This window comes from Ascoidea rubescens (genome assembly GCF_001661345.1).
Source record: "Ascoidea rubescens DSM 1968 unplaced genomic scaffold ASCRUscaffold_1, whole genome shotgun sequence".
NCBI classification, from domain to species: Eukaryota; Fungi; Ascomycota; class Saccharomycetes; order Ascoideales; family Ascoideaceae; genus Ascoidea; species Ascoidea rubescens.
Window position 1 is genome coordinate 2,702,444 of NW_017962913.1, and position 18,586 is coordinate 2,721,029.

General features: G+C 30.4%; 9 protein-coding genes across 9 annotated transcripts; 6 read left to right on the forward strand and 3 right to left on the reverse strand.

The window, feature by feature from the left end:
- Positions 1-599: 599 nt before the first annotated feature.
- OXR1 (Oxr1p) lies at positions 600-1,496 on the forward strand (the record flags this gene model as incomplete). Its single annotated transcript, XM_020191513.1, has 1 exon — positions 600-1,496. The coding sequence occupies one exon, from the start codon at positions 600-602 to the stop codon at positions 1,494-1,496; it is 897 nt and encodes a 298-aa protein (XP_020050616.1).
- A 443-nt stretch (positions 1,497-1,939) lies between these two features.
- Positions 1,940-2,878, reverse strand: ASCRUDRAFT_68302 (uncharacterized protein; the record flags this gene model as incomplete). Its single annotated transcript, XM_020191514.1, has 1 exon — positions 1,940-2,878. The coding sequence occupies one exon, from the start codon at positions 2,876-2,878 to the stop codon at positions 1,940-1,942; it is 939 nt and encodes a 312-aa protein (XP_020050617.1).
- Positions 2,879-3,090: 212 nt separating this feature from the next.
- On the reverse strand, positions 3,091-4,722 carry ASCRUDRAFT_68303 (uncharacterized protein; the record flags this gene model as incomplete). The annotated part of the gene is made up of 2 exons (XM_020191515.1): positions 3,091-4,124; positions 4,401-4,722. 2 exons carry the CDS (start codon positions 4,720-4,722, stop codon positions 3,091-3,093), a joined length of 1,356 nt encoding a protein of 451 aa, XP_020050618.1.
- Positions 4,723-7,722: 3,000 nt separating this feature from the next.
- On the forward strand, positions 7,723-8,790 carry ASCRUDRAFT_30697 (uncharacterized protein; the record flags this gene model as incomplete). The annotated part of the gene is made up of 3 exons (XM_020190207.1): positions 7,723-8,056; positions 8,261-8,362; positions 8,639-8,790. The coding sequence occupies 3 exons, from the start codon at positions 7,723-7,725 to the stop codon at positions 8,788-8,790; spliced, it is 588 nt and encodes a 195-aa protein (XP_020050619.1).
- Positions 8,791-9,182: 392 nt separating this feature from the next.
- Positions 9,183-9,887, forward strand: ASCRUDRAFT_6154 (Smr domain-containing protein; the record flags this gene model as incomplete). Its single annotated transcript, XM_020191282.1, has 1 exon — positions 9,183-9,887. One exon carries the CDS (start codon positions 9,183-9,185, stop codon positions 9,885-9,887), a length of 705 nt encoding a protein of 234 aa, XP_020050620.1.
- Positions 9,888-10,553: 666 nt separating this feature from the next.
- Positions 10,554-12,753, forward strand: ASCRUDRAFT_73960 (uncharacterized protein). Its single transcript, XM_020192494.1, has one exon. It carries the CDS (start codon positions 10,742-10,744, stop codon positions 12,605-12,607), a length of 1,866 nt encoding a protein of 621 aa, XP_020050621.1. The 5' UTR covers positions 10,554-10,741; the 3' UTR covers positions 12,608-12,753.
- A 237-nt stretch (positions 12,754-12,990) lies between these two features.
- On the forward strand, positions 12,991-15,792 carry MIY2 (ubiquitinyl hydrolase 1; the record flags this gene model as incomplete). The annotated part of the gene is made up of 1 exon (XM_020191283.1): positions 12,991-15,792. One exon carries the CDS (start codon positions 12,991-12,993, stop codon positions 15,790-15,792), a length of 2,802 nt encoding a protein of 933 aa, XP_020050622.1.
- A 139-nt stretch (positions 15,793-15,931) lies between these two features.
- Positions 15,932-16,411, reverse strand: ASCRUDRAFT_6157 (uncharacterized protein; the record flags this gene model as incomplete). The annotated part of the gene is made up of 1 exon (XM_020191284.1): positions 15,932-16,411. The coding sequence occupies one exon, from the start codon at positions 16,409-16,411 to the stop codon at positions 15,932-15,934; it is 480 nt and encodes a 159-aa protein (XP_020050623.1).
- A 1,288-nt stretch (positions 16,412-17,699) lies between these two features.
- On the forward strand, positions 17,700-18,402 carry ASCRUDRAFT_84139 (uncharacterized protein; the record flags this gene model as incomplete). The annotated part of the gene is made up of 1 exon (XM_020194861.1): positions 17,700-18,402. The coding sequence occupies exon 1, from the start codon at positions 17,833-17,835 to the stop codon at positions 18,400-18,402; it is 570 nt and encodes a 189-aa protein (XP_020050624.1). The 5' UTR covers positions 17,700-17,832.
- Positions 18,403-18,586: the final 184 nt, after the last annotated feature.

Here is an 18,586-nt window from a genome sequence, read left to right on the forward strand (position 1 = left end):
CACCTCAAACAATGACTGCTTCTTCTGAGAGCTCATCACCCAAACTCTTGAACAGAGCAAGCACAGACTTCTCGCTCAAAGACTCCATTCGAAGCTCTTTCGTGAGAGGCTTCAAGAGCCTTAGATCCTTCTCCTACTCCCACTTGGACGACGTTGCAGAGCCCACCACTGCCTTGTCTCAGTCCCACCATCCAATTGCCAGCTCCAACAGCTCTGGCTCTGGAATTGGGGCAAACAGAGACGTGGTTGCTCAGGATGCCACCAAAGATAGTGTCCAAGATAACACTCAGGCAGCTGCCAACACTCCAACGTTGAGAAAAATCAATTCCCACTCAACTGACGTCGATCCACCCACATCTTCCTTTTTAAAGCAACGAGCAGTGTCTGATTCCTTTGGCTTTAGATTCAGAAATTCGAAGTTGTTCGACTCATTGCTAAGAAACCAAAACGTCGAAGACAATTCTCTCACAACTAATTTCACCAACAACAGCAATAACAGCAATAACACAAACAACACTAACAACACTAACAACACTAACAACACTAACAACACTAACAACACTAACAGTAACAATAGTAATACCAGTTTGGATTTAATAATGTCTTATCAACCTCCACCATTAGACCCTATATCTTTAAAGGGCTATAAACTAAAGACTAAAAACCACTTGATGAGCCAGGAGTTGGCTGAAGAACTTCGTAATATGTTGACCCCAAGATTACAGCTTTATTCAGAATGGCAATTGGTTTATTCACTCGAACAAAATGGCTCATCCTTAAATACTCTATACAACAACTGTGAACCAGGTTACAACTACAATAAAAAGGGAAACTTCTATCATGATCCCTTGAAAAATGACGATAATGATGAGGAAGATTTTGGCTATCTTGGTCATTCTTATATCTCTTCAAATTACAAGTCTCACCACAAGAAAAATCTTGGTTTCATCTTGGTTATCAAAGATCAAAAAGGAAATTTATTTGGTTGCTTTTCAAATGAACATTTCCATCTAAGTGATATTACAAAAAGATTTTATGGTAATGGGGAATGCTTTTTATGGAAATCTAAACTAGTCAAATCTGTCAATTTAGTTCAATCAAATGATCCTCATCAATCGTCCAATAAAAACAATAATTATAATCATAATCCAATTCAACAATTTTCAGAAGATAAAAGAAATTCCGTAATTAGTTTTGATGATGATAAAGATGTTCACACCAATAACAATAACAATAACAATAATAACCATTCACCAGAAAAACACCTACAATTAACAATTTACCCCTACACAGGTCTTAACGACTTTATAATATACTCAACAAAAGAATTCTTAGCAATGGGTGTGTCTGGTGGTCACTATGGTTTATGGATAGATAATAATTTGATCAATGGCATATCCGAAAAATCAATGACTTTTGGTAATGAACCCTTAAGTGATGCTAGTGATAGATTCAAAATTTACGGCTTAGAAGTTTGGAAAGTTGGTCCTACTTAAAAAAGAAAAAAAAAAAGATTAGTTGAATTTTTTAAAGAAATATATATACACACATATATAAAGAAAAAAAAAAGAACTAAAAATGAATTATTAAGATTTAAATATAAAGAAAAATCCAATTATATATTGTTTCAAAAAAAAAAAATTTATCAGAAAATTTAAACAGTCTTCATATAAACTATACTCTAAATTATATAGGTTTTAATAATGATTCAGGCAATCATCATTTAAAGTTATTAGTATTATAAACTCATTTTTAAATTATCATTTAATTTAATCTCAGGAGTTCAGCAGATCCGGATAATAATACACAAATATGAGAAAATATTTATGTTTAATTTTTTTTATTTTTCTTTTGGTCATTATGATTTTTTTGGCTTAACTATTTTTTTTTCTTATTATTATTATTACTACTATTACTATCACTATTACTATTATTATTACTATTGTTCATTATTTATATTTTTTTTATTCAACAAATTCATATCATCTTTATTGATTGGATTATATCTATTTAATATTATATCTTTTGATTCGTTATATTCTATTGGATGATTTTGTTCAAATAAATTTTCTAATTCATTTAAATGTTTTTCAGACCATCTCAAATTTTTTCTAATATTTTTAATCATTAATTGATAATTATTCAATGCAGTCAATGCACTATTATTGTTATTTGTTAATGAAGAATTAGTTAATGAATTGGTTAGAGAATTAGTTAAAGAACTTGTTATTGAGTTTGATAAAGAATTGGAAGAAACAGATGATAAATATATATTATTAATTAACTGAATCTTTTTTTTAGCATTTTCTTGTAATAGTTTTAATTCCAAAGTCTTGTTTTTAATTAAACCAGAGGTCTGAGCCTGTAAAACCAATGATTTATCTAACAAACTATTATCATTAACTAAAGAATCGTTAATTGAGGTTAAAAGATAATCAAACGAACTAAAACTACTCAAATAGTTATCCTGGGAGTAATTGCTTGATGATTCTGCGTAAGATGAGGATGAAATCGAATCAGAATCATATTCATTATGTTCATTGCGATTCAAACCCTGAGTGCTGTTGGTAGAATTGCTGTTTAGTAGAGAAGTGTTTGTGTTCAAATTAGCATTTCTGACGTTTGTTTTGTAATTTTGGTTCCTGTTCTGAGAGTTATCGTCTTCTTCTTCATTATCACCATCATTATCATCATTATCATTATTATCATCGTCATTATCACCATTGCCTCTTCTATGGCGGTGTTCTACAGAAGCCAAATCGGAAGGAACAGCAAATATTTGAGAGCTGATGCTTGGTTCCCTCGAGCGATGCTGGTTAATCGATAGAGACTGGTTTATGTTAGAGAAACGATCATTCACATCCAAGTGCTCCATCATTATCTTTCGATGGAAGTGGTTCTACGATATAATCAAACAATACTCAGATAAGAAGAACGGGAGGTAAGCGGAAAACAGCCAGGGGAACGGGCCGGAAAATGCCCGAGATTAGTTCTATAAATGCTATAAAATGGAAAGACGATGCGAGAAATGACAGAAATAGGGTAGAAGAAACATGAGCAACGATATGGTGATCTAAAAATGTATGGAGATCAAGTGGGAAGAGGAGGGAGTGGTTTATACAAGTTTATTTTGGAGCCCAGATGCAGAGAACTTGAATCGTCAGCGGTTTTAGGAATTGGGTCCTTTGGAATTGGATCTGGTTTGGAATCAGGACTGAGAATTGAGCTGCCCATGTCAGTCAGAGCAACAGAGGAAAAATACTTGATAAAGAAGGAGATGTAAGAATCGTTATTCAGATTTGTTGTTGAATTGGAGTCTGTGCTGGAAGTCGATTCAGACTTTGATTCAGACACTAGTTTAGAAGTTTCTTCAGAGGTTAAATCAGAAATTGAATCTAGTGTAGACTCAAAAATTGATATAGTAGAGCAAGAGCTTTGATCAGGAATCGATTTGCAATAAAACTGTTGTTGAGGTTCTGGGATAGGAGTAGAACTTGTGTTATCAAATTTTTGGTGATCTTTATCGCTATTTGAGATATCCCCAGGTTCATGTTTTGATAAATTTGTTAATCTATTGCTAAATCTATCGAAACTGGCTTCTTCTGTCTTTATATTATATACTGGTCTATCCTTTTTAGGAACAGGAGGTCTTTGAAGAATTTCACTGGATTGATTTTTAAAGCCAATTTTATTGCTACTGTAGTTTCGGATGTTGTTGTTATTATGATTAATTTTATTGTCAAGATTATCATGATTGTTGTCATGGATGACGTTGATTTTTGAATTGAAACTCAATATACGTTTTTTTTTAGTTTTTTGTGTTTTGTGTTTCATTGCAATATCAACTTTTTTTTTTTGTTGTTCATTGATTTTATTTTGTTCTTTAATTTTGTTTTCTAGCTCAACAAATTCGAGATATTCTTTATAATTATTTTTCAATTTGGTTTTCAATTTATCGGCTAATTTTAAATTTTTGATTAAAATGTTTCTAAACTGATCATTTTTAATGATTTGAAGTTTAGAGTATTTATCCTGATTTTTTGATTTGTACTTTTCAGGATTAAAAATATAATCAACAGGGTCAATTTTTTCACCGTTAATTATGATATAATTATTTTCATTGTCTTTATTAAATTTAGTATTTTTATGACTTTTGTCAGAACTAATATTGATTAAAATATCTCTGGGAGTCTTTTCTGGTCTAAGATAATCGATATTTTTTTTGATATCATCATTATCATCATTATCATCATTATCATCATTATCATTATTATCATTATTATCATTATTATTATTATTATTATTATTATTATTATTATTATTATTATTATTATTATTGTTGTTGTTGTTGTTGTTGTTGTTGTTGTTGTTGTTATCATTATCATTATCATTATCATTACCATTATCATTGTTATCTTTATTATTATCACTATCACTATCACTACCAGTATTACTATTACTATTACAATTAATGGTATTCGGTGTAATAGACAGATTTTTTGAATAAGAAATTGAACCAAACCCTAAAAAGGATTGTAATATGGGGGAGGAAAGTATATTGTTCAAAACAGATTTATCGACATTTTCAATTTTATCTAATTTATTATCGTTATCATTATCGTTATCATTATTGTTATCGTTATTAACGATCGGCTTATCAGCAGTATCGCACCTCTCGATAATATAAGAGTCACCAGTGAAAATGTACTTAACATCAGGCATCTTTATCTGATTTCACTAGAATCTTTGACTATTAGCCATTGAAAAAGAAAGTCGAGAAAGCTGATATAATAGTGAGCATTTTCAAATTGAATTAGTTGACTTTCGATGGAAGATTCTTATATCTCAAACGAGATTGAGTGAATTGGATAAAAATAATGGATCATTAAAAAAATGGTGCACGATCCAAGCGGCTGGAAAGAAAATGTTTTGGGAGGTAGACCCCTCCGTGTAAAAAGCCGAAGAATCGAAATCAAAACAAAGCAAAAGCAGTGCAAAAAAGGAAGACAAAATAAGAAAAGGGGTTGGAGTGGTCGGAATTGAAACAAGTGGCAGCGCGTGTATGCACACATACGTGTGATCATATTTTTCAACACGCGTACGTTTGGTACTGAGAAGCCCCTAAGAGCCGTAGGTGCTTTTGCACGACACAAACGACGTAGCCTGTGTCTTTTTCCAGACGTATGCATTGACAAACTCTGAATATGATGCCACCAGCATAAAATTAGTACTTGCCAGAGCAGGATTGTGGAACAGGGAGAAAGGGATCTTTTTGCCTTTCAATAAGCGACCCAGTTTATAGGTGCGATTTGAGATGTATTGTACATGAAAATGGTTACTACGATGCAATAATAGTGTATAATATGGTAGTTTAATAGTGTAGCTGTTTATATTATTATTTAAAGAAGAATTCACTATATTGTTCAGGTGGAATTTTGTTATTGTTTTACGTTGTATTAAGCCTGTAGGAAGTTTTTGTAATGAAAATTGTATAAAAATGGATGATAATTGTTTTCAAATCTGAATCTGATAACAGAATAACGAATTTTTTTTGTTATGACCACGGGTTTATGTGAAACTCAATCGTAAAATCCAAAGGTTTTGTAAAACCCAATCTTAAAAATACAAAAAAAAATCTGTTGCTATCCTAATAGTGCAGGTGAATTTGTTTTCACCTCTAGATTATAATTTAGAGCTAGATTATAAATACAATTGATTAATTCTAAGTACTTTTGTGAGTTTGTAATCATTTGCAAAGAAAGTTGGACATAATAATGTTAAATGGATTATGAATTATGATTAACAGATTAAGACTCTTTTTGGTTTTTTTGAACAATAGAATATTATTTATCAAGATAATGTTAAATTAACCCAAACCAAACCAAAATCTAAACAAAGAACGAGGATAGATTAGGCTATTGTTATTAAAAATTTTCTAAATCGATAAATAAGTGGTCTAGAGATAAAAGATAGATGAATAGATTCCAAGATAAAAGGAGAACTCACAAATGGATACCATTTTGTATGGAAACCACTAATTTATCCAATCATCGATTTATGATGTCACGGTATAATAAAATGCCTCAACGTGGTGCTTTTTTTAACGAGATTAAAACAGTTTACTCAAGCGAATTCAGAGTGTGAAGAGTTATATTCATCTGGTTGATGAAAAACAAAAAGGCAGCTGAATATGACTCCGCAAAATCAGGTTCCAAACAAAGTGATGTTATACCAGTCCACGAGGATGTGGAACTTGCGTGGGGCCGCTTTAGGAAGCCACACATGGTCACGTGCAACAGAATATCGAGTGTGTTTTTTTGTTGCTCCTTTTCAGGCTTTGTTCCCAGCAGGACACAGAACTTGCAGAAGGTCTTGAAAGCAGTGGTCTCAGCAACTGTCGCAAAACCGTCTCCGGCTTCCAGCAGCCTGTGGATGTCTGGAGCAGATTTTGGTCTGTGAGGAAGCACGCGAGGCAGTTTCCGCAGCCTCTTCGCAGAACCTGCGAACACAAAGCTGCGAGCGTTTGCTCTTTGTCACTTTCCATTTGTGATGTAGTCTCAGGTACTTGATCCTGTTAGTGAAGGTTCATCCCATCTGACCAGCGCCGAGCTTGCGCATGCCAAGCTCAACACTCCTTGTTAGGCACTGAAACGCCTGTGTAACGTAATAGCACAGATCCGGAGACTGTTAGCGAATCCAATTATGTAATTACAGAATTTTTGGAAAAACTTTGGGTCAACCGATTTATACAATTTTTTCTCTTTTTATTAGGAATCCTTTATAAATAAGCTAATTGTATATTAATATGCCTTTTTTTTCTTCCCTTTTTTACAGTCTTTTTTGCTTTTTGTTTCGTTTTTTTTTGTTCATATATTATATAATTATAATTATAGCCAAAACCAAAACCAAATTCTCATATAATCTACCAAGTAATCTTTAGCTATATTATTGGACAACTAGAAGCAAAGGCTTGAGCTTTTATTCATATACTCATTCTAATAATTGGAATCCGTTGGCTAGTAATTTTCAGCTTAAGGCAGAAAACCAACTTTCATTGTATTGTCTTTAATTATATTATATTCCATAATTATATTAATAATACCATTGATTTAATTATTTTTCCGTTTTATTTTATTATTTTATTTTTTTTCATCAAATTAAAGAATACTGAAGATTAATTTGAAAAACCTGTTACAGAAGTTTCTAAAATAAGACAAGTTTCATAAACTTATTTTTCAATTTTCAAATCAGTTTTAAATCAGCTTTTATTGGCAATTTTTTAATTTTTTTTTTTTCTCTTCAATTAAAATCTTATTACCATTTATATTATACTATATTATATTAAGTCTCCGAGAATTATATTAAAAGAAACAAAAAAGAAAGAAAAAACAACAACAAAAGAACTAAAAAAAAGAAAAGAAAGGAAACCAAAACCATAATTAAAAATAACCTCAGAATATTCAAATTCCTGTTTTTATTTTAATTATATTTACTATATTATTTGTACAGTCGCTTGGACTTGTTTTGTTCTTGTTTTTGTTTTTGTTTTTTGTTTTTAATTAATTAATCAATCAATTAATTAATTATATCATATACTGTTTTTTGTTAGCTTTTTTTTTTGTTATATTTTATTATACATCTAGATTAATGATGACAAAAACAGAAACTGGACTACGAAGAACAATATCCAAATCCAACTCTTCTATAGGCCAAATAACTCAAATGAACGAAGATAGTCAAAGATATAATGCATTTCCAAGATTCGATGATCCATATGCGGATATTCCAACACATCGTAATGTTGAACCGATAAGCAATAATCATTTAGACAATGAAGAAGATGAAGACGTTGAAGAGATTTCCATTGAAAAAGAATTGATTGATTGGGCAATATTCAATGACGTCTTAGAAATGGATGATGAGAATAATGACGACTCATTGTTTTCAAGAAATTTATTATATTTATTTATATTGCAAGCTTGCTTATCATTCAAGGAGATTGATTTAATATTAAATAAAATATTCAACCAATTAAATCAATTGAAAAACTATGGTTGTAATTATGATTATGAGTTATACAAGATCAAGTTTATTGACAAACCATTGGACTTATCAATATTGAATTTAAAATTCGATGAAAACGATCCCAATGAAGAGATTATTGATCATTTTTCAGAATCTGAAAAGAAGTATTTGATATTCAAGATTGAATTATTAGGAATGAATAGTTTTAAAAAATTGTTTTCAAAACTATCAGAAGCTGGGCATTTTATAAAGGGCTCATCATCAGCATTGGGACTATTGTCTATTCAATTGAATTGCGAAAGATTACAATACTACGGAAAATTAATCAATATTGATAGTTTCAACATAACTCTCAAAAATGATTTGAATATAAACCAATTTATAAATTCAAATAAGAAATTTCAATTAAGTTTGATAAATGATTCGAGTAATAATGAATCATTTTTCAAGAAACATCAAAATAATGATAATAATGATGACGATGACAACTACAAGTATAATAGTAATGATGATGAAGAAGAGGAAGAAGAAGAAGAAGAAAATGCTGAGAGTAATTATGAACTAGATGAATTGGAAAACAAAACGATTGAAGAGTTAGAAGAAATATTAAAAGAATCTGTTGAGAAGGAATTTAATTATGAAGATGACAATCGTAACTACATTAAATGGGCGTTTTTGTCCAAAAATGCATTAGATAAGGCTAAAGATGAGTTCAACAAAGTCAGACTCTTCTTCAATCAATACTATGGCGATGACAGTTTTTAATGATTTTTTATTCTATTAGCTTTTTTTTATTGGCTATATTCTTTTGTTTTTATCGTTTTTATGTTTCTCATTTTCCTTCTCTTTTCTCTCTTCCTTCTCTTTCTTCTCTTTCTCTTCTCTTTCTTTGAAGCATTGCTGGTACGGACAGCCGAAATGCGTCGAGAAAAAAGAAATACGCGCAAGTCGGGTGTTCTTCTGCATACACACGTGTTTATCACGCTTTCAAGCGGCTTTTTTTTCAAAGAAAAAAGCGCGTTTGTTGATCCCTCCCTAGGTTCTTTTTAAACCGCGTTTGAAACCGCATGTGTGGTGCGCACGTGACCATGATTTTTTTCCAGTGAGCGAAAGCAGCAGTGAAGAGAGGAAAAGACAGCACAGGCAGCACAGGCAGCATGGACAGAGAGTTGTTTTTGGGAAACGACAACGAAGGCGAGAGAGACTTCAACCATGTTGTTGATGCTGAATATGTCAAGTGGCGAGACCTCGCAAAGGAAAACTACCTGAAGTGTAAGCAGAAGAGCAGAGAGTCTCAGGAGGCCTACCAAAATGGCGATGGACAGCTTGCCCACGAGCTTTCTGTGGAGTCCAAGCAGTATCGTGCTGAGGCTGAGGAATACGACCAGAAAGCTGCTGAGTATGTCTTTGTAGCCAACAACGAGGACTCGAGTGAGGACGAGATCGATCTTCATGGGTTGTACGTCAAGGAGGCAGAGATCTTTGTCAAAAAGAGGTTCAAGTTCTGTATTCACAACAACAGACCTTACTTGAATGTCATTGTTGGTAAGGGTTTGCACTCTAAGAATGGTATTGCAAAGTTGAAACCAAGTGTCGAAGAATGGTGTCGAGAATATGGCATTTCCTGCTCGGTTGATCCTGACAATTCTGGAGTCTTGGTTGTTGATTTAAGTGACACCCACGCCAGCGATATATCCACCCAGGTGTCCCATGCTTACAATGCCACTCCTCAAAACTTCCACCAACAACAGCAAAATGCTGGTGACTCCAATCAAAATCAAAATCAAAATGATCAAAACAATTCAAGCGAGGTTAATGTTTTTTTGCAAATCCTCGAAGCTTGTTTCAAGAAACTTTGTTGACTTGTATCACCTATTATCAGGCCTTTGTTCTGTTCTATGGGATGTTCACTTTTGTTCACTTTTTGTCCTCTTTCTTTTCTCTTCTTGTTTACGTTACTTGTTTTCTTTTTCTTCCCACAAACTTTTCTCACCTTCATATCCTTTCTGTTCTTAGAACTAGTCCGCACTAATTAGACACTGATCGAACACCAATTTAGACCAAACAGACACTAGTCAACGACTATTTGGCTCTCAAATAGCCACTGGTAATCGACCATTTCACTATTTGCATGCCCATTGCACACTAAATATACTGTCATTGCCCTGTAATTGCGCTTTTTGGTGCGTTTGTTTTTCGTTGACACTTTGTTTTCCGCGGTTCCAGTGAAGTATTTTCTCCGCAGAGTGTGCTAGCGGAGACTTTTCTGCTGCGCTCCCACACCAAACTTCGCGCAGCAGGGACTGTCTGGTGCTGCCTCCATGCTTACACACCTCCAACACCCACGCACTGAAAAAAGCAATCCACCCCCTCCGCGCCTGTTTTCGTTGTTTGACCTGCACCCGCCGAAACCGTCGCCGATCCTCATCGAGATGTCTCTCTCAAGATACAGTTTGTTTTATCCATCTCAAAAAAACATATATAGTCTCCAGTTATCTTTTTTGCTTTCTCTTTCGTTTTGTTGTTTTTTTGCTGTGTGATACTTATAGTCTGAGGAATCTTGATTCAAATTGATCAATTGACTCTTTTAATTCTTTCACTTCTTTTTCTTTCATATTTTTTCCATTAATATTCCTGTTTATTCTATCCTTTCAATCTTGTCTTCTTCACTCCAATCTTTTAATTCTCTTATCCATCAATTCACTAAACAAAAAAAATGCAACAAGTCCGAGTTCCTGATTGTAATATTATTGACCCAGACAATGTCATTATCAACAATTTAAATAATATCATTATTAGTGATAATGAAAACCCAAAAATTATCAACAACTCTAATAATAGTAATGACAACATTTTTTTAACTTCTTATCATTCATCTGCTCACCTAACCCCTCTAACAACTGCCTCTTCAATCACTCTTGAAAGTTATCATAGAGACGATAACGACGATGACAATAACTACCAATCTTATTATTGCTATGAAAACTTTCACATTGACTCAAATTACTCAAACATCTTGGATCTAAGAGCTAAACAATTTCACCATTTTTTCATCCAGTTTATATCTGACTCAAAATCAAAGGTATCGAGATTGATTCAAAGACAAAGACAATTGAATTTCGAAAAACAATATAATAAACAAATTTATAAAGATTTGAAATTTATTAATAAAATCAATGACAAATTTCTTCATAAACATGATCATTTTTTCAAACATAATAAAAAATACAAAAATCATTTAATTAATAAATATCCTTTTAATAATAATAATCCCCAGCATAGCAATCCCCAGAATAACAACGTCATCAGTAAAACAATTAAAAATAATAATACAAAATTTTTCAATTTAAAACAAATCAAAAACTTGGCCAATACTTTCAATAACGATAATGACTCAAATTTAAATCAACATTCAAATATTTTTGTAATTTATAAATTTTATACCCTATCCGAAAACAACTTGTCAAATGAAATCTTTGGCAAATTTAAAATTTCAAATAATCTAATCTTTTACCCCTTAAGATACAAACCAGTTTCAATCTCAAAGACTCCTTCAATTAGTTTGGATAAATCAAATAAAAAACAAAACCTATTGGAAAAAATTAATAACTGGAATATTCATTCCTTAGGTGTTAACATCGATATCGAATTAAACAAAAGTTTACCAATTTCTGATTTTGAAGATTATAATGATTATCAAATTTTGAGAATTATTAATGATTTTAATTTTGCTAATAACCAAAACGTTTCTGTTTTTCAACTTTATAAAACATTGATCAATAACGATGATATTGACCTTAATGTCAATAATGTCAATAATATTGATAATATTAATAACATTGCTAACATAGATAATAAAAATGATAATAATAATAATGATGATGATAATGATAATAACAACAATAATGATAATAACAACAATAATAATGATAATAATGACAAAAATATCAAAAATGGCTTAAAAATTATTAAAATTAATGATAAAATTGAAATCATTCAAGTCGATATTGATAACAATGGCAATAGATATATCTCTGCAAACAAATATAAAAAATTAGACACATCTATTTATTCCAGGAACGTAAAAAGAACCTCACTAAATGATATTAATCTCTTTTTTGATGCTAGTTTAGATGATAAAGTTGATAAAGTTGATGAAGTCAATGAAGTCAATGAAGTCGAGGATGTTGATGAAGTCGAGAATGTTATAAAACTTTATTCAAAAGATCAAAGTAGCATATCGGAATCAACAATGTATGATACTGACAATACTGATGATTCAAGTATTGATAATCTTACTCATTATGATGCTCATTCACTCTTAGTTCAAAACAACATCCACTCATTCAATAACTCAGCAGTTAATTCAACCTCTCTTCAGGTCCCAAACAATGATAAATTCAATAGACACAAATTGCTCAATCCAAGTAATGTCAGCATTATCAACTCCAACGATTCAGTTTACTTTTTATATTCTGATAACTTAGTCGACTGGAATGGAAACTTTGTTCCTCCAGAGTCTCGCTCAAAATCTTCTAATATCCATGGTTCCTTTAATAATTCCACCTGTTCCTTTTGCTAACTATTTTGGTTTTTTTTCTGCTTCTGTTTATTCAATTTTGTTTATCTTTCTTTATCTCGGTTTTTCGAAATACTTTTGGTCTTTCTTTAGGGGGTTTTGTCTGGCTTTTTGTTGTTAAGTGTGCTGCTTCTGCTAGGTATATAGAGAATGTTTTACATAGAATTTGTAATACTTTAATGAAAATGTCTTCCTTTCACTTGTTATTTGATAAGCTTTATGCTTTAGAATTTTGGTCTGACCGCCATTTCACAGCCTTTTTTTTTTTTGAGCAATCATCTCTGATATAATAACGAGGTATTCCTCTAAAACACTCTCTTCATGAGCTCTTTGTTTTATATTCTCTTTCCACCCAGCACCAGGACCTACTTCTTCTTAATTGCAATATGATTTCCTCTGCTCAGTTGCAACCCAATTCACAGCCTACACTGTCTGCTCACTATCCCTCGATCCACGAATCTTCCAATGCAAACTCGAATGCTAATATCAGTTCCAAATCAAAAACCAATTTGAACACCAATTCAAGCTCGATTGCTGATCCAAATGTCTTTAAAACAAAAAAGATCAAATGGCTTAATCCAGTTTTTAATACCTACTTGCTTTCTCGTATTTTGATCCAAAATTCTAATGGTCCTTGTGCCTTGTTATCAATAATCAACACCATGATTTTGAGCTATCAGCTAAGCTATAATTTAAATTTTGATGCTAATTCTGATGTCAATGGTGGGATATTTAACATCACTATTGAGGAAAACAGAAACAAACAAATAGAGGCATTGATTAGATCTGTCTATTTAAAAGAAACCTTGGACCTAAATGAATTAATAGACCACTTGGCTAACATTATGCTATATAATACCAACCAATTGGAAAAGAAAAAAGAGAAAAAAATAATTGAAGATGGTTTGAATTTCACCTTTGAAAGTGATTACAATTATAATTATGATCACCCAGATAGTATTAATGAAATCGATAAAGGGAAAGGAAAAGAAAAAGAAATAGAAAACAGAAATGCTGATATTATCGATTTGTCTATGAACAACAATAATGCTTTTAATTACGACATTGATTTTGATTTTGATTTTGATAACAATGATGCAAATTTGGTTTTGAATCTTTTGCCCAATTTACATCAAGGTTTAAATATTAACCCAAATTTTCTCAATAATGGTTTCGATAAAACCAATATATCAAATATGTTTGATATCAATAAAGATGACTTTGATTTAGATTATTTTTTCAATGGTTCACACTATTTTAAAAAAGCAGACGATATATCAGCTAATGATATAACTATAGATAAAAGCAATCGAAATAATGACAACATCAATCCAGAACTTTCTCTCTTTAAAGTTTACAATCTATTACTACTACATGGATGGACAATTGATACAAACAATAATAGAGCTACAAAAAATGAAACTTTTACTGATGATGCTAATATTTTTAATGATGGTAATGAAATTAATAATAGTAAAAATTTAAACGAGCTTGATAACGAATCAATTATATTGAATAATTTATTAAAATATTTCAAAAACTATGAAAATTTACAAAATTTTTTACTTTATATTCAAATTTATTTCCAGAATTTCAACTTATTTAATATCAATGATGACCATAAATTAATTGATAAAATTAAAATTGATTTATTCTATGATAGCAGCAAAAATGAAAAATCAAACGATAAGAATATTATTAATGAAAAAACAAATAACTCAAATTTAGATGAAAATCTCATTTTTAATTGTGGAGAAACAATTATAAAAATTGATGAAGGAGATGGAAGTTCCAAAGAGTCATTTTTGAATCCATTTCATAACTTAAATGAGATAAATTCTATCAAAAGTGTAGAGAATAGTATTCGAGAAAAAAGTAATAAAGAAAATAAAAATGAAACATTTGATCAAAATAGTTCTTCTAATGAAAGTTTGGGCTCAAACCCTTTTAATAATTATAATAAAAAAAGAGAAAAATTAATAGAAAATTCTGAAAAAGTAACCATTACAAAATCTTCCAACGATTTGAATAAAGAAATCAAAAAGGATTTAGATAAAGAAACCGACAAAGATTTAAAAAAGAATATTGATAAAGATTTAGACCAAGATATAGACATTGATTCAGATAAAGATTCAAATAAAGAATTGCATAAAGAATTGCATAAAGATTCAACTAAAGATTCGAGTAAAGATTTAGATGAAAATCTAGACAAAAAATTGAATGAAAACATTGAAGCGAAAAATATTGTTGAGAAAAACGTTAATAGTAATATTAATATTAACGATAATAACGATGAATATGAAAAATTATCCATTAAAGATAAAAAATTAATTTATTTTAATTATTTGTTAAGAAGATGGTTAAATTATACATCTACTCAATTAACCAAATTTGGACTAGAAAAGTTGAATTCTAGGATGAAATCTAATTCATTTTCAATCTTTTTTAGAAATGATCATTTCAATACTATGATTAAATTTAAAGATTTAGAAAAAAATGAAAAAGAAAGCTTATTTATATTAGTTACAGATGAGGGATTTCTTAAACAAAATCAAATAGTTTGGAGTGAACTAAAGTCTGTTGATGGTTCAAATGATAATTTCTATAATGGGGAATTCAAAGAAATAAAATTTATACCTAGGAAAATTATTGAGAAGAAAACTATTAATAACAGTAAAAATTCAAGTAATACTTCTCCAATCACAACTACTATTACCACTGATACTGTTGCTGCTAATAGTAGTAATTATAAACCAAACACTATTAAAGAAACAGGGTTTAGTAAGGATTTGTACAAAACTGGGGATATATATAACACTAATAGTTTTACTATAGGTAGTGGAATTGAAGAAAGTGAAGATTATTTATTAGCTAAACAGATTCAGTTAGAGGAGGATGAACGAGTTGCAAAGGAATTACAGAATTTTTACAATAAAAAGAAAAGAAATGAAAAGAGTTACAATGTGAAAAAACCAGTAAAACAAAAAGACAGTGCTGGAGAACGTAAAGGGGCTTTTAAAAGCAAAAAACTTTTTAGTTCAGCTTTCAACACAAATATAAATAATTCGGGTGGTGATGCAAAACCCAACACAGGGTTTGAAAACAATAGCAATATCGGTAATAATGAGGGAAATGATAATATAACTGGTAAAAAAGATAGAAGTTCCAAAGATTGTATTATGATGTAAAAAAAATTCAGTTGAGTTAAATAAAGCTAAATATATAAATAAATTTAAAAAAAGAAAAGCAGGGTTGGCAATAAAATATTTAATTCTATTTTATTTTATGTTGTCATTATTAATAAAATGATTTATTTTCAAATAATAACTAATAATTAACAAAGTCATCACCTTTGTCTTTGCAATATTCAATCAATGGCTCAATTTTTTCTTGCCATTCTGGGGCATGATCATAAAAGTGATCGCAACCATCGTTAGTACATTTGTTAATTTTATATCTAAAATGAGGAGAGCAGGTACAAGTTTCACCAATCAAATCTCCTTGAAGTTCACAACCTTTATATAGTAAATAGGTTTCACGACACTGTTTTTCACACCAAAATTTTGGCCATTCAACTTGATTTTTTTTAAGATTTTCTTCTTCTAATTTTTGGATTTCATTTGCAGTGGAATAGTCAAAATCATCAGGTTCGCCCTCATATTGTTCTAAATTCTCTAATTCTTGTGCTTGGTTTTGATTTAAAGTTTGAGGTTCTAAACCATTGCTATCTTTATTATTTGAAGGGACTGGGGATGATAAGGATTTTAAAGCTAACGATAAAAAAATAATTGAATTGAAGAGTCTCATTTTTTTATGATTAAGTCAAGCAAATAGACAAACTAGAAACAATAAGACAGAATTAATTGCTGATAAGTAGCTGGATAAAATTGATAATAGGCTGTGAGAAAAAAAATAAAAATAGAGGAAAAGGGGAAAGAAGAAAGAAAAAAATAACAATGAATTTATAAATCAATTTAAAGAAAATTTTGATATTTTTTTTGTCTTTATATATTTTCATTTTGTGAATTACAGTAATTTTGGTTTGGATATTTTTTGATCTTTGATATTCTTTTTGTGATTTTGTGTGCATAATCTCGCAGTGGATAGCAGAGAAGTATTGCATCCATTGTATTGGATGCTTTCTCTAAAATGAACGAATTTTGTTAGAAGTGCTTAAATATCATTTCAGTCTGTTTGGAAGATTTACCGATATACCATTAGAATTATACTTTAACGTCTCAATGTATTATTGTTTCAATATAGCACTTAATTATACTAAACGCATCAAATGGGAACGAGTGTATTTGTGAACATTGCCACAAGACAAGATGGTAGCATTGCAAAGTTAATTATTTTTGTTAATATTAATCCTTGAGATGGATAGCTGTTTGGGCGTTTTGTTATCTGATGCTGTTTGCTGGTGCTTTGAAACAGAATTAAAAATTACAAAATAAAACTTTTAAGAAATTGATCATAGATCAAATATAGAAGAAGAAAAAAAGAAGAAGATAGAAAAAAGTGGAAACTGGAGAGAATGTGAAAAACTCATACTGATAGAACAGGTTTCAGCAGCATGTCGCAAGTGGCTGCAATGCTAATGAGTCTCTGCATACACTGTATGTGTGGAGTGCATACATATTACATGCAATATGCATGTGTGGAGCTGTGTAACTGGGACTCAGTCCTGATTCACTTTTGATAACAGGTTGTATAATCTACTGTGGTGTTATATTCTGTGAGAGTATTGGTTATATCCAAAACACCAATTGGCCATGGATACACATGGTGAATGTGATGTGATCTGAACTGGCTTGTTGGTGGTATAGCTATAGCTGCAGCTATAGATATAGTTATAGGTCGAACATGCTGAAATTGGAGATGTCCATCAACATGGCGGCAGTTGAATATATGATATATCCAATACAACAAACATGCTAATACAATAAACATGTTTGATCTGTATAGAAGACAATACTGGTGATGGGAAACAGAATTGGTGATAGATCTCAAGCCTGGATCATGGAATAAATATAAATAAAGAGAGGATCAGACTATACTTGCTGAAAGATATCAATTGTGGGTTGATATTGATATTAAAAGTATCCAAAGTATTTAAAGTATTTAAAGTATTAATTTCAAATACTATCTTGATAATCAATAGGGACAAATTACATTGAGGAAAGTTTTAATATTACTAATTCTAAGGCTCATTAGTTAATTAATTTAAAATGGATAGTTGTTGCTCTGATTTCAAAATTGAAGAAGTTGGAGAAGATTTTTTTAAGAATGTAACTTTAGATGATGAAAGCAGTACCAACATTAATAAACTTGAGAACAAGCTTTTGGATATTATGATTATTAGTGTTGCTTTCGAAAATCTTAATAATGCTGCTAAACTATTTGCTCAGTTTTCTGCTAAAAATCAAGATTGCCAAAATGGAAATAGTCAGTATGAGAAAAATTGTAAAAATAAAAACGAGGATAGTGAAAATACCAACCATAATACCGATAATATTTTTGAAAAAAATATTTGCAGGTTTTACTCTCATCCTAAAGTTCTTAATGCAATCAATAGAGATGAAAATGCTTCAAAAAAGAATGATAGAATAGTTTTTCAGTTTATTCGAATAGTTAATAAATATTATTTCAATCCAAGAAATAATATTATTGAATATAAAAATAAAAATCTTCTATCCAATAATGGAAGCGATGACACTAGTTACTTTACTAATAATGATTTTACTGATTATGATACTAAGATAATGAATTTTATACTCTCAATATTATCAAAAATTTAGTTTATAAAAGTTTTATCAGTTTCAGCTGAAATAATTTTTCATCGGATGGATGAAGTGTAATACTAAAGAACTACTAATAAATTAAATAAAAGTTAAAATAAATATTTTTAATGAATCAGAATTTATTGATTAGAATTGTTTTTATCAATATTTATTTTCACCATTATAAATAATATTTTTAATA